The 14383-nt window shown below is 45.4% G+C and overlaps 1 protein-coding gene across 1 annotated transcript in view; it reads left to right on the forward strand.

Annotated features, from left to right (window-relative positions):
- OAZ2 (ornithine decarboxylase antizyme 2) overlaps positions 1–14383 on the forward strand; it is a 67447-nt gene that overhangs the window by 51231 nt on the left and 1833 nt on the right. The window contains 3 exon segments of the mRNA XM_082737278.1: positions 12222–12297; positions 12299–12379; positions 13645–13820. Coding sequence (XP_082593404.1) covers positions 12222–12297; positions 12299–12379; positions 13645–13820 — 333 coding nt within the window.

The raw sequence follows: 14383 nt of genomic DNA on the forward strand, positions 1-14383 counted from the left end.
GAGGAGGGCTCTGGGCCCGCGGCCTGACAGGGACTTAGCCCGCAGAGATCGGCCCCGCGCGCGCGACCCCACACCCACCCTCTCATCCACCTACCCACTCCCTGCGCCGCCTCCTCCCACCCTGAGCAGAGCCGCCGAGGATGATAAACACCCAGGACAGGTAACGGCCCGGCCCAGGCTCCCCGCCCCCATCCTCTCCTCATCTGCTCCAGAGGGCCTTCCCTAACCCTCTGCCGGCTCCAGCCCCCACAGAGGGGGCCTGTCCTCCCCCGCCACTGGGTCCCTTCCCCACTTCAGCCACCCCAGTCCGAGTCCCCAGCCCCGCAACGGGGCCTCCTTCCGCCCTTTAGCCCCCTCCCTCCAGCCCGGCCCATCCCCCTCATCCGGGCCTCCTGCTCCCGCAAAGCCCTCACTCAAACCAGGACCCAGTCTTCCAATCAAGTCCCGGTTTCCTTTAAGACCCGTCGGACCGTGTCCCTTTCCCCAAACGGGGCTTTTCCCTCATCCAGGTTCCCCAGATTATTTCCTATTTTCCCCGAGTCTGTCTTGCTCTCCCCTTTCAGTCACTTAACCCTTCCCTTTGAATCTCTTTCCTTGAAACTGCATCCTCCAACTAAACCCCTCTCTTATCACTGCCGCCCCTCCCCCAGTCGGTCTCCAACCTTTAGCTCTCAGCTGGACTCATTACCCTTCCCCCTTCCCTTCCCCCGTTTTCTCAGGCCTAATAGTTTTTTACCGTGATGCCCAGCCGTCCCTTTAGTCCTTTACTCCTGCTTCATCTTTTCCCATCTTTCCTCCCTCGACACCCCTTTCCCGGTTAGGCCTCGTTCTCTCTGTCTCCCAACCTCCTTTTATTTCTCAAACACTTTGGACTTAATTCCTATTCGCTATCCTGTTCCCCTAGTGGGGTTCCCCCAACACTCTTTTGAACATGGCCAACCTCTAAACATTTTCTCTCAGCTGGAACTCCTCTTTACTCTTATTTTTCCCTTCTTAATTGAATCCCATCTTTAGATCGTTAGATCCAGAACTGAGCTCACCCTGCTTCTACTCAAGGCCTATTCTCTCTCCCGGTACTTCCCTCTCTTTTCCAGTGCCTCAAAATCAGGCCGTCTGTTCTGGATACTGGGCCTTTGCAAGTTTCCTTCCTCAAAACCTGACCCCGGTCTTCCCCAATAATTGGAGAGAAAGGCTGCACATCTTTCTGAAACAGCACCATTGATTTTCTAAACTTGCCTCCTCCATACTTCCTGCTGTCCCAGCTAGGCAAATTGATCACTCAGCTTTCCTCTCTATACCTTTCTTCTTTTTCTCAAGGCAGCTCTTGTTGTCATGCCACTCTTCTTTAAACATATCTGGTATTTCTGCCCCAGACTCTGAAACTGTTCCATAATCCTGATTTCTCACAATTTTTAACCCTAGTTGCTTTTTCTACATCAGAATAGCTTCCATTTATAATTTGGGTCTAATTTTCTTCCTAATTCTGCGTCCCCCCACCCCTGACTTGTTGCTGTCCCTTCCAAAATAAGCCTGAAGCTCATTTAGTTCTCCACACCAGACCCTTTGTCCCCAGATTTGGCCTTCTGGCCTCTGTTCCACACTTGGGCCTCATTGTTTTGCAAGCAGATCTGTTCCCTGCAGATCCTTCTTAAATTGTGTCCTGGTCTGTCCAAAGCTGGACTGTAGTTCCTTTTACAAACATATCCTTCCTTATTGCTTTTTTCCCCCATGGAGTTCTACAAGGTTCCTCTCAAACTTGGGCTCCCTTCTCCATAAGCTGGTCTCTAATTGCCATTTCTCAGTCCTTTAGCAGCACCATCCTTAAATATTCCAGGTGGATTTTTAGCTTTTCTTATATCTCAGTGTTTCTCAACCTTGGCTGCACATTTGGAAGATCAATTACCTGAACCCCACCTTGAAAGATCTGGAGTAATTGGCCTAGGGTGGGGCCTGGTTATTAGTATGTATTTTTAAACCTCTCTGGGTAATTCTTTGTAATGTGCAGTCAGGGCTAAGAACCAGTGCCTTCTTTCCCCTGCCCTCCTAACCCCCCCCCCCCAAGACCTTTCCCATCATATTTCTTTAGTGTCAGCTCTTTCTCTACCAAAAAGGGCCTTGTTCCCTTCAGGGATTTCTTTGCCTTTCTTTCTCAGGTACTGTCCAGAAATATCCAGGGTACCCACAACAGCCTCTTTAAGTTCTCCTACCATGTGTTACTCTGTTCTCAGCCATTAGCCATTTTCATTCTCAGACTCTTACCTAGCCCCCACACCTCTCTTCTTCCCTGTTTACAGAAAGCAAATTCACTCGTTTTCTGTTTTTTTTGTTTTTGTTTTTGTTTTTTTAAATGGTTGTATTTGACCCATTACCCCCACTTTTCAACATTTCTACATCTACAAAGCCCATTCTGTTTTTCTTTTCTGAGAATGTCAATGTCCATGTCCCTTTGCAGTCCCTGCTTTTATTACATCTTCTCTGCTCAGCCCCTCTGGAGCTGAGGAGGTGGAGGTGGATATATACTTGGATGGTGCTGGATGCCCAAGGTGTTGCTTGTGGTAAAGCTGTGTGTGATGAGGGTAAAACAGCAGGTATGAGAGGGCAGGGTGAAGTGCAGGGGTGGAGGGAAGCAAAGGAACCTACAGGAAAATCCACAAAAAAGGGGATATGAGATGGATTTTCTTTTCTGTTCAATGTTTTTGTCTCCACAGGGGGGTTTGGAAGGTGGGGTGGTCTCAGGAAGCATTGTCGAGTCCTCTGGACTGAGGTGGTTTGGTGCCAAGTCCTTTACAGGTACTTGGAACCAACACGTAAAGGGTCTTCATTGACTATGAGATTGTGAGACCCGAGTTCTAGTTCTGGTTTAGCTAGTGTGCTTCCATGTAAAAAGGAGGGGGTTGGGTTCGCTTAATATAAGATTCCATCCTGCTTCCTAAGTGGCAAAACAGGCTTGCTTGTCTCCAGGGCCCTTTCTTAGTGTGTTGGTAATTTGAGGGGCTTGGCTGTATGAAAGGCAGGTGGAGGGAGGAGCCAGCTGGCCTGCCAGAGCCTGGGCAGGAGCAAGGCCTTGGCCTGGGGGTGGGGTGGGGCGGTGCGTGCAGGGTGTCTGGTTTCTTTGCGTTATGGCAATCCTGTTTCCATAACATGTTTGCCAGCCTCCTCTGGCCTGCCCCTAACTTTCTAAAAGGATCGTGGTAGAGCCCTAACTAGGGATTCTGATAAGAGCCTGTTCTTCCCAGTCTGTGTGCTTGGTGTTTTATATCTGCAGAGGGGAGAGGGAGCCGACTAGGAGTTTAGCTCTCATTAGGTGGGGGATGGGCTCTCTAGCTTTCTTGGCTCCAGTGAAATACCCAAGAGGTGGAGGCTTGGTTTCCTGGAAGAAATAGTTGCAGAAGAGCTGGTAGTATGTTTTGAAAACAAAGCTCTTCCTTTCCAGTTTTGTTGTGATTAGTACCTCCACATTGTCAAAATTCTTGATAGTGGGGTAGGGAAGACAACACAAGAGCAAACACTTTTATTATGGTTTTGGAACATGAGGCTTAAATTCAAGGAAATCAGACTTCATGGCCTTTCTCTCCCTGGATTCATGGGGGCAGGAGGACAGTCTCCGTCTCTGGCTAGCTTATAGTACCTTGTGACAGTACATTACGTGGCAAAGAGCTTGCCCTGGCTTTTTATCTGTCTTATAAATTAATCTTTGATGGGCTTTGAGAAGCATTTGGTTCCACAGGTGTTTCCTCTTGGTGGACAGAGCACATGAGCACATCAGAGCTACCCTGAGTATCTTCACAGAATGGTTCCCTGGTAATGGAATTTCTTTTTCTCCCCACAAAGATATGGTTTTGGTTATTCCTTATTTTTTGGCACAGTGGCTTGTTGGGTGTGGGATAGTAGGGTGAGCAAGTTTTCTTACCATGTATCTTCAAGGTCATTCCACAGAGAGAGACAGATTCTTGGTATAGTTGGGAATCCCCCCATATTGGAGGTATGCTTCAGAAAGCAGTGTGGACTAATAATAGTAATTCCTCATTCTGCCAAGAAATCCAAATTTAGCTTCAGAGCTGCTCAGAAATATAAAAAGGGGGACTGAGGAGTGGGGTAGAGGAGTTACATATGTGCATTTCTTGGGGGGGAAAAAAAAAGTAATTCATCCCTTTTCGAAAGAGTGTGCAGTGTTGATTCAAGTTGGTGCCGTGACTTGGAAGGCTGTGAAGCCTGATTGAAAGCTACCAGAAATAGCTAAGTTGGTGAGCAAGAATTTTGTCGCTTGAAGTGAACAAAACAGGTAGTTTGCTGTTAGCAGCAGAATAAAATGCTTTGTAGAAGATAAGCCTTAAGAAAATATCCTAGGCCTCTGATACTCTATTAACAATGAAGTCATTCTGTCCTGGGAAAGGAGGCTGGCACTGGGTGATGAGTTTACTATGCAAGCTAGATCAAGGTACTTAAAATGTGAAATTAAAGTATAATTTTAAAGCATGAGTACCTTGCTATCCCCCCATCTCTGTAGCATATGTGGTTACACGTACCTTTGGCAGAAGATGTACCAATATCAGTTGTGTAATAAGATAAGCAGACCTCAGAAGCAGATATTCTAGCTGCTACCACAAGTGTGTTTCTTGTGGAGAATCAACCAAAACCCAGGTATGCTTTCAGTATGTGATTCAGAGTGGTGATGTCATTTTCTTTATAATTGTGCTTAGCAAGTAGACTCCCTTTGGCACACAGAACAGCCCTAGTGAAATGACTTATGCCTGGCATCTGACCAGGGTCCCTTTCTCATATGGGAAGGGAATTGGCAGCTGGAAATCAGCCTCCAAGATTCCACTAGACTGGAGGTGGCCATCACCTCCTACCTTTCTTCCTATTCCTTCTTAGTTAAATGTGATGGCACCCCTGGATTGGTTCCTCTGTTCTCGGGATTAGTCATCAGAGACCTTTCTAGTCTCAGTAAAAGCATCCTGTGTGAGGGAAGTCCAGGCCTAGAGAGTGTTCTTTGAGATAGAGCCTGGGATGGGAATGGATCAGAAGAGACTGAAAGAGGGAGATACATGTAGAATGCTTGGAAATGTGGTTTTTATGTCTTTTCACTTGATACCACAAGATAGGTAATACCAAGGCTATCTGACCCTCCCCTGACAGGTAGTGGAAACCAGAGAGAAAGGGTGCAAGTTCAGGCCACTGATTCAAGTGAAATGTGATCAAAAGTATATCAAGGAGAAAATGAATTCACAAATTTGTTGGGTGTACTGAATGGAAGTTAGTCACAGAATTACATTAAATCTCTATGTAGCAGGCTGTCCCCTGCTTTGAGCACATTAAATTTAAAAATCAAAACTGACATAAAGTAAACTGAAAGTGATTCTTTAACAAGAGATCCTTTACTTTATCAAGAGATTTAAAGGTACTTCCTTTAAATAGTAAGCAGCCTAGAGATTTAAAAATAGGATTTGAATTATAAAAATTTGATTTACCAGCAACATTCCCCAGGAATACATCTGCTGCATACACTGTCTGTAGCCAGTGTATGAAATTATAACTGGCTAAGGACGTTCCAGGCAGCAGTTTCACAGAATGCCTTAAATTAGAGGCAGCAGGTTGTGATCTGTTGGTAGCACTCATATGTATTCTGAGGAGTGTTTCCAGGGGCATGTCTGATAACAACTGAGAAAATAAAAGGCACTAACAGATAGGCTCCAATCTCCCATCTCTCTTCTGAACTGACTTGGATATTTGACACCCTCATTTCCAGCATGGTGTTTTTTTTTTCTTCTGCAAAAGCAATACCAGCCCAGATGCATGTTGGGTTCAGTCTGATAAATTTGATTCTTCTTAATGAGCCTGATCTTTTCACTCTCTAGATCAAGCTTCTTAAATCATCTTTTTGGTGGTAAAGATTAAACCATGCCTGCCCCCCAGTGGAGTGAGCAGGATGTGAGGACAGAATGGAAAAAGCTGGGCATTGGAGCCAGTAGAAACATGACTGAACTGAATATGAAACCTAATCTGGTTTGGATCTTGTGACAGAAGGACCTGTGTTTAGAAGCCACTTTCACTATGCAAAAGTTCTGCAAGATTCTCTGTTGAGATTGGTGGTGTATTTTGTCACAAAACCATTTTGAAGACTAAAGTCAATAAAATAACAGAAGGCTATTCTTTTATTAATTTTTTATGTATTTATTTTTCTTATTTTTAAGTAATCTTTGCACCCATTGTGGGGCTGGAACTCATGACCCTGAGATCAAGAATCACATCCTGTACGGGCTTTAGTTTCAGGCATACAACATAGTGTGATTTGGTATTTATATGCATTACAAAATGGTACCATGTGTCACCATACAAAGTTGTTACGGTATTATTGACTGTGTTGCACATTACATGTCTTATTTATTTTGTGAAAGAAGGATTGTACCTCTTGATCCTCTTCACCTATTTCATCCTCTGGCAACCATCAGTTTGTTCTCTGTATCTGTAAGTTTGTTTCTGTTGTGTTTTGTTCCTTTAGATTCTACACATAAATGAAATCACAAGGTATTGGTTTTTCTCTGACTTATTTCACTTAGCATAATGCCTTCTAGGTTTATCCATGTTCTCACAAGTTCTCACAAATGGCAAGATTTCTTTTTTTTTTTTTTTAATGGCCAGGTAGTATACCATTGTGTATATATATACCACATCCTTATCCATTCCTATACTGATGGACAGTTAAGTTGCTTCTGTATCTTGGCTGCCATAAATAATGCTGTGATGAACATAAGGGTGTGTATATTTTCTTGAATTAGTGTCTTCATATAAATACCTAGAAGTGGAATTGCTGGAGCGTATGGTAGTTCTATTTTTAATTGTTTGAGGAACTTCCATCCTGTTTCCCACAGTGGCTGCACCAGTTTGCATTCCCACCAATAGTGCACAAGGGTTCCTTTTTCCCCACATCCTCACCAACACTCCATATTTCTTTCCTTTCCTTTTTTTTTTTTTAATTAAAGGCAGGGTGGTGGGGTGGTGAGAAAGGTGGAGGGAGAGAGCTCATGATGTGAGCCAAAATCAAGAGTTGGCTGCTCAACCGACTGAGCCACCAACACTTGTTATTTCTTGTCATTTTGATACTAACCATTGTGACAGGTATGAGGTGATGTACCGCTGTGGTTTTGATATGCATTTCCTTGATGATTGAGTGATGTTTAGCATCTTTTCACATGCCTGTTGGCTATTTATATGTCTTCTCTGACATATGACAAATGTCTGTTGAGATCCTCTGCCCACTTTTTTTTAAAGATTGATTTATTTATTTTAGAGAGCATGAAAGGGGGTGGGAGCAGAGGGAAAGGGAGAGAAATCCTCAAGTAGACTTGCTGCTGAGTGCAGAGCCCAGTGCAGGCAAGGGCTTGATCCTAGGACCCTGAGATCATGACCTGAGCTGAAATCAGGAGTCGGATGCTCAACCAACTGAGCCACCCAGGTGCCCCTCCTCTGCCCATTTTTTAATCAAATTGTTTGTTGATACTGAGTTGTATGAGTTGTTCTTTTTTTTAGATTTTATTTTTTTAAATTAATCTCTGCACCCACCGTGGGGCTTAAACTGAATGACCCTGAGATCAAGAGTTGCATGGTCTGTCGACTGAGCCAGCCAGGCACCCTTGTATGAATTCTTTATGTATTGTGGATATTAATCCCTTATTGGATATATCATTTGCAGATATCTTCTTCCATTCATTTGGTTGCCTTTTTGTTCAGTTTCCTTTTTAAGCTTTTTAGTTCTGATGGCCCCATTTGTTTGTTTTTGTTTTCCTTGCCTAAGGAGAAAGACTTAAAAAAAAAAAGTGCTAAGACTGAAGTGTTTACTGCTATGTTTTCTAGGTGTCTTATGGTTTCAGGTTTTGCATTTAAGTCTTTAAAAACATATTTTTAAAGATTTTTATTTATTTATTTGACAGAGATCACAAGTAGGCAGAGAGGCAGGCAGAGAGAGATGGGAGAGAAGCAGGCTCCCTGCTGAGCAGAGAGCCTGATGCAGGACTTGATCCCAGGACCCTGAGATCATGATCCGAGCCAAACGGAGGGCGAGGCTTAACCCACTGAGCCACCCAGGCACCCTACATTTACGTCTTTAATCTTGAATTTGGTTTTGTGTATGGCATGAGAAAGTGGTTCAGTATTATTCCTTTAGATATAGCTGTCTAGTCTTTTCATGCAGCTGTCTTTCTCCATTTTATATGCTTGTCTCCTTGCCTCCTTTGTCGTAGATTAATGGAACATAGGTGTATGAGTTTATTTCTGGGCTCTCTGTTATATTCCATTGATCTCTATGTCTGTGCCAATACCGTCCTGTTGTGAATACTATAACTTTGTAGTATATTTTAAAATCTGTCGGGATAACTGGGTTGCTCAGTCAGTTAAAATCTGAGAGTGTGATACCTTCAGCTTTGTTGTTGTTTCTCAAGATTGCTTTGGCTATTTGGGGTCTTTTGTGGCACCATACAGACTTTAGGATTCTTTGTTCTAGTTCTGTGAAAAATGCCATTTGTGTTTTGGTAGGGATTGCACTGAGTCTTTAGATTGCTTTGGGTAGTATGGATATAACAGTGTTCTTCCAGTTCATGTCATGGTATATCTTTGCATTTGTAGCTTCAGTTTCTTTCATCAGTGTCTTACAGTTTTCAGAGTAAATGTTTTTTTGTGGGTTGTTTTTGTTTTTGTTTTACTTCCTTGGTTCAGTGTAGTCCTATGTGTTCTCTCTCTCTTTTTTAATGGAATTGTAAATGGGATTGTTTTCTTAATTTCTCTTTCTAGTAGTTTCTTATTAGTGTATATAAATGCAACAGATTTCTGTAAATTGATTTTGTATCCTACAACCTTATTAAATTATTCTTAGAGGTTTTTGGTGGAGCTATTGAGGTTTCCTATATACAGTAGCATGTCATCTACAAATAGTGACAAGGTGCCTTGTATTTACTTTTCTTGCCTGATTACTATTTATGCCCCTTAATTTCATTAACCACTCAGTTTGTACCCACTTCAGAAATGACAGGTTTTTTTTTTTTAAGAGAAGCAATTGCCATTCACAGCAAATAATGAAAAGCAGATCCATTATGATAGACGATGAAGATAATTGTTGATTGTGATCTCCAGTCTACTAAGTTTATCCTAAACCCTAGCTTAGGGACCTGGAAGTGGATCCCAGGGTGGGGACCCAAAACGCCCTCCAGCCTCAGTCATGCACTTGCTCTTGTGCAGACTTTGTTGGGGAAGAGGAGGAATTTCCGGGATCCTTGTGAATAAGAGTGGAAAAGCAAATGATTTGTTACCATGGAATAGACTTCTTTTTTTTTTTTTTTAATTTTATTTATTTATTTGACAGAGAGAAATTACAAGTACACTGAGAGGCAGGCAGAGAGAGAGAGAGAGAAGGAAGCAGGCTCCCTGCTGAGCAGAGAGCCCGACGCGGGACTTGATCCCAGGACCCTGAGATCATGACCTGAGCCGAAGGCAGCGGCTTAACCCATTGAGCCACCCAGGCGCCCCTAGACTTCTTAAATTTACTTCTAGAGGAGAGAGCACATGGGTTAGTGATGGACACAGGGCAGGCCCTAGAGATTATTTCTAGGAAGACAAAGGGGATTCTGGATCTTTAAAAAAAAAATCCCCAAAAAACCACCCTGCTTTTATCTTTCCAGTAGTTTGGCCTCATTGCTTGCTATTTGCAAGGAAAAACTAGCTCAGAATGAAGATGGTAATTGGAATGCCCATCAGGTTAAATGTAGCTCTCTCATCCAAAGACCAGGGAGGAATAATTTCCTTGGAAGTAGAAGTCTGAGGTTAGCACCAGAATTCTAGAACTGCAGGAGCCTGGGGATCTGGTTGTTTTAGGAACCCATGCAGTTTGGTATACAAGGCATTATTTCATCTGTCTACCCCAGAGGAGAAGTCTGCCCAGTTCTTGGGTAGCTCCACTGACCAATAAATTGCAAGCCAGCTTTCTTCAGTGGCCCAGCCTTCCTGGTGTTTCTGCAAGAACCTCAACAGAGGCCCAGAGTGCTCACTAGGGAATGGAAACAGAACCACACTGTCTGTGGGGGGTATATATACCTTTGCTTAGGGAAGTCCACCTTTTTCTTAATTTTTTCTGGCCCGGCCACTATTACTCTGTCCCTTAACACATTAGAACATGGGGATGATAATAGTTTATTGTCCCTAGTAGCAAATAAGTTCCTCCTTGAAAACAACGTAGTCCTTAGTCATGCCCCTTTTGCTGATTTCTGTTGGTGAGGCTAGAGTGGGGGAGATGAGGATGGCCTGAGGCTTTCCAGAGGAGGCAGAAGGTGGTGTGTGTGTATTGCCGCCGGTTGCCGCCGGTATCGATGCTGCGTGCAGCCAGGCCCTCTGACGCTGCCCTGGAAGCTCTCATCTCCCAATGAAGTTTCTTTCTTTTTTTTTTTTTTTTAAAGGACTTATTTATTTGAAAGAGAGAGAGAGAGAGTGTGTGTGTGTGTGTGCGCGTGCACATGCATGAGCGTGAGCTGGGGAAGGGGTAGAGGGAGAGAGTCTCGGCAGACTCCCCCCTGAGTATGGAACCTGACGTGGGGCTTGAGCTCAGGATCCTGAGATCATGACCTAAGGTGAAATCAAGAATCAGATGCTTAACCAACCGAGCAACCCAGGCACCCGGCAATGAAATTTCTAAGTGTAATTTCAGGCCCCTGGTTGAAATCCTTCAGAGAAAGAGGAGCCGAGCTAGAGCAGTGATGGGTTTGGACTTCTGTCTCAGCTGGAATGCTGACACTTAGCTGGATGCCCCTTTGGTTATTGTACAATTGCATCTGAAGTGTGAGTTCAGTTTTATCACTCTGAGCCCAAGTGTAGAACTTGAATCTGGCACGCCATGCCACATAAAGAGTGTGAAGAATGGTGCCTTGCATTGTATTACAGCTAGCTCTCAGGAGAAAAAAAGCCATGATTTATGTCATTTGCTCATTTCTGTGGTGTAAATCTTTCTCCTACGGCCCATTTAAGCTACCAATGTGACATTAAACACACAGTTGGGAAGAGAAGGGCAGAGTCGTGGGAGCAGGCTCTAGCATGTCCCTGCATTGTCCTTCCATATGTTATCCATTGCATTCTAGCTGCCTGGAGGCTGGGGTGTTGGGGCCATGGAACAGGCCTGTTGCTGACTTGTGGCGTACATGCATAGACTGCCTACTTCTTTCCCTGCTTCACTTGCTGTTGGTCTCTGAGGTGGCCTACAGCTCAGCCTAGTGAACAGTTCAGTCAGATTCAGAGGCGGCTGTGGAGCAGATTTGGAGCCCTTTCGGGTCCACCTGAAAACCACGGTGGCAGTAAGGGCACACACCTGGAGGTGACAGGGAGCTCCTTTAGGAGCTTTTTACCCTCTGTAATCCATTGATTATTGGCTTCCTTACTTAGTTCCCAGCAGATATTCCTTCCCCCTGATACACATGTGCCTGATGTCTATTCTCAGCACATCAGTATTAAGTAAACTCCCGTGCCCAGGTCAGATTCTAGCAAAGAAGGGCAAGGAAGTCTGACATATGCTGGCATACCAGGGACAAACCCAGACCATAATACTCTGTTCCATAGTGTATCTCTTCTCTGAGAGCCAAATCCCAGGATTTAATTCAGTTCTTGACCCTGGAGAGATTTGGGTTATGGATTTCTTGTCTAGGTCTTTTGCTTAGATTGGGGAGGAAGCCATAATTGGAAAAATGGCCTTGGGAGTTCCTCAGGGACATGGTACCCAGCCCATGTGATCTCTTGAGGCCCATATGCCTCTCCAGCTGAAAGTAACTGTGTAGGTTTTGAGATTGCCGCATAGTTTGTTGAAGTACCGTTAGAATAAGGAGAGGACTGGGGGACGGTGCTAAAGCCTTGAAGGCAAGTCAGGATCTGGTTCCTCTCAGGGTTTGCCAGTGTCACAGAGATTTGTTTAAGGTCCAGCAGGTGCTGCTCTGGTCAGATGTGTCCAGCTGGACTCCCTCTGCTCTCTGCAGGGTGGTGGGTGTGCTTGAAGGGCACCGAAGTAGGTCTGGAAGCTGAGGCCGAAAGGATGGGCAGGCAGTGGTGTAGCTTTAGAGTGTTTGTTTTGGGAGAGCCAGGGCAGAGGTTAGAGTGAGGTGTTGTGTTAAATTTTGTGTGTGTGTGTGTGTGTGTGTGTGTGTTAAATTTTTAAGTCTTGGTGTTTACTGTCTCACCTTCTCTGTCTTTTGCAGTAGTATTTTGCCTTTGAGTAACTGTCCCCAGCTCCAGTGCTGCAGGCACATTGTTCCGGGGCCTCTGTGGTGCTCCTGATGCCCCTCACCCACTGTCGAAGATCCCCGGTGGGCGAGGGGGCGGCAGGGATCCTTCTCTCTCAGCTCTAATATATAAGGTAAGGAGGACTGTGGGGTGGAAGCCCTGGAGCAGAGCTGAGGGTCCACTCAGCAGCCGCTTAGGGGCAATAATTGCCTTCTTGAGTCTTCTCTTAGGCCAGGCCAGTAGAGAAATCAGGAAGGACTCTTTCAACTGAGGCTGCTCTGTGGCTTTTGGGGAGTACTGGGAAGAGAAGATCAGCATTAAGTGAAAGCTGCCATCTTCTTAGCTTGGTGGTCAGCACTTCAGTGCTGGTTCAGGGTCCTGAGTGGGAAGGAGAATGATGAATGGGAGGGTTGCAAGAACACTTTTTGGTGTGACTGTTCATTTTCTCTTGAAGTACCAAGGGCCAGGAGGAGCAGTTTTCCATGACTGTTAGACATTCGGATTTCCATCCCTTAATGGCCTGGTTGGGGGCAGGCTGGGTAGTGTAGTGGGGGTGGGTGCGGGGCAGGAGAAGGGGCTTTGCATCTCCATCATCTGTCATCCAGCAGCATAGGCTACATTCCAGGAGCTTTAGAGAATGCTAGCTATCTGCCCTAGGAATGATCTGGGCAGGGGCAGCCAGTCGTTTGTTGCCCTTTAATCTCCTGTGAGGCCCAGAAGTTGGCTTAGCTTCTCCCCAAGATTGGGGAGCAGGGTGCCACCCAAGGGAGGCAGGGTGGCTGAGGTTTGGTCTCTCGAGGTTGTGCCCAGGGGAGACAAGATGGACCTGTAGTCTAGCCTGGAAGCAGGCTTTGCTTGAGCTGGGCCCTAGCCAAGCCCTCACATACATCCTCATTTGTTTCTAATGCTTCTCTTTCAGAGAGAGAAGGGAAAGAATTTGGTGTTGGGGGACACACATGGGTTTAGAGTCAGGGAGACCTGGTTTGAGTCTCAGCTCTGCCATTTACTAGCTACGGAGCCTTGGGACAGTGGCTTAATTGTTCTGGGCCCCTAGTGCCTCAGACTTAAAATGGGGGTATTAGTAACTACCTCAGATGCTTCTGGTGGGGACTGAAAAGTGAGAAAGCACCTTGCTCAGTACTTGGCATCTAGTGGACACTTGGTAAATACTTCCCTTCCCATCATGCTGACTTGTAGTTGTCATCAGCTTGTCTTTGTGCCTGAGGAGTGACAGACGGCTTCATTTAGCCAGCATGCGGCTCTACATTTTCAGTGTGTCCTTCGTCCCATACTGCCCTGAGACTGGCCCCAGAGGACTCCCGGGATCACCTAGGTTAGGGAGCCTGTGATGTGGCCAGAGTAGTAGTGACCTGGTCCTCTGACCTGATCTCCTCCCAGGACGAGAAGCTCACTGTGACCCAGGACCTCCCTGTGAATGATGGAAAACCTCACATTGTCCACTTCCAGTATGAGGTCACCGAGGTGAAAGTCTCTTCCTGGGATGCAGTCCTGTCCAGCCAGAGCCTGTTTGTAGAAATCCCAGATGGATTATTAGCTGATGGGAGCAAAGAAGGGTAAGGAGCAGGTGCTGGGGAAGGGGAAGGAGGGCCCATTCCAGAGAAGGGCATATGCTTGTTGGGGCCAACAGATGAACAGTGTCTGCCTTCTTCCCTAGCTCTAGGTTTCCCAAGCAGGTACCAATTTGTGACAGTTCATTTTTAGCCAGTAAAACAGGCCTGCCGTAGGTTATAATTAAAGGAGATCATTATCACATTAACCAAATCCTTGTCATTTAATCAACCCAAGGTTCACTCTTCTCAGCAGACATTAAATCCCCCTTGAGCTGCCATACAGTGATGCGGTTCAGAAGGGCAGGAAGCTCTGAGCTACAGTGGGATTTCATTGGATTGGGCAAGGCCCTCGAAGGCAGCCAAGTGTGTAAGGAATAGTCCTCAAGGCAGAGTTCTCTTGAGTTGCCCCTTTCTTCTGAGAAAATCCTTTAAGGCAGTGTCTGGGTCCAGAGTCTGCGCCAGTGGCTGCGGTCATCAAACTGGGCAATTTTGGAAGACCCCTGAAGAACCACGTTCTCTTCCCAGGCCCCATATGATCCTGTGAACTGCATTAGTGGAGCTGGTTC

This window comes from Mustela nivalis (genome assembly GCF_964662115.1).
Source record: "Mustela nivalis genome assembly, chromosome: 6".
NCBI lineage: Eukaryota > Metazoa > Chordata > Mammalia > Carnivora > Mustelidae > Mustela > Mustela nivalis.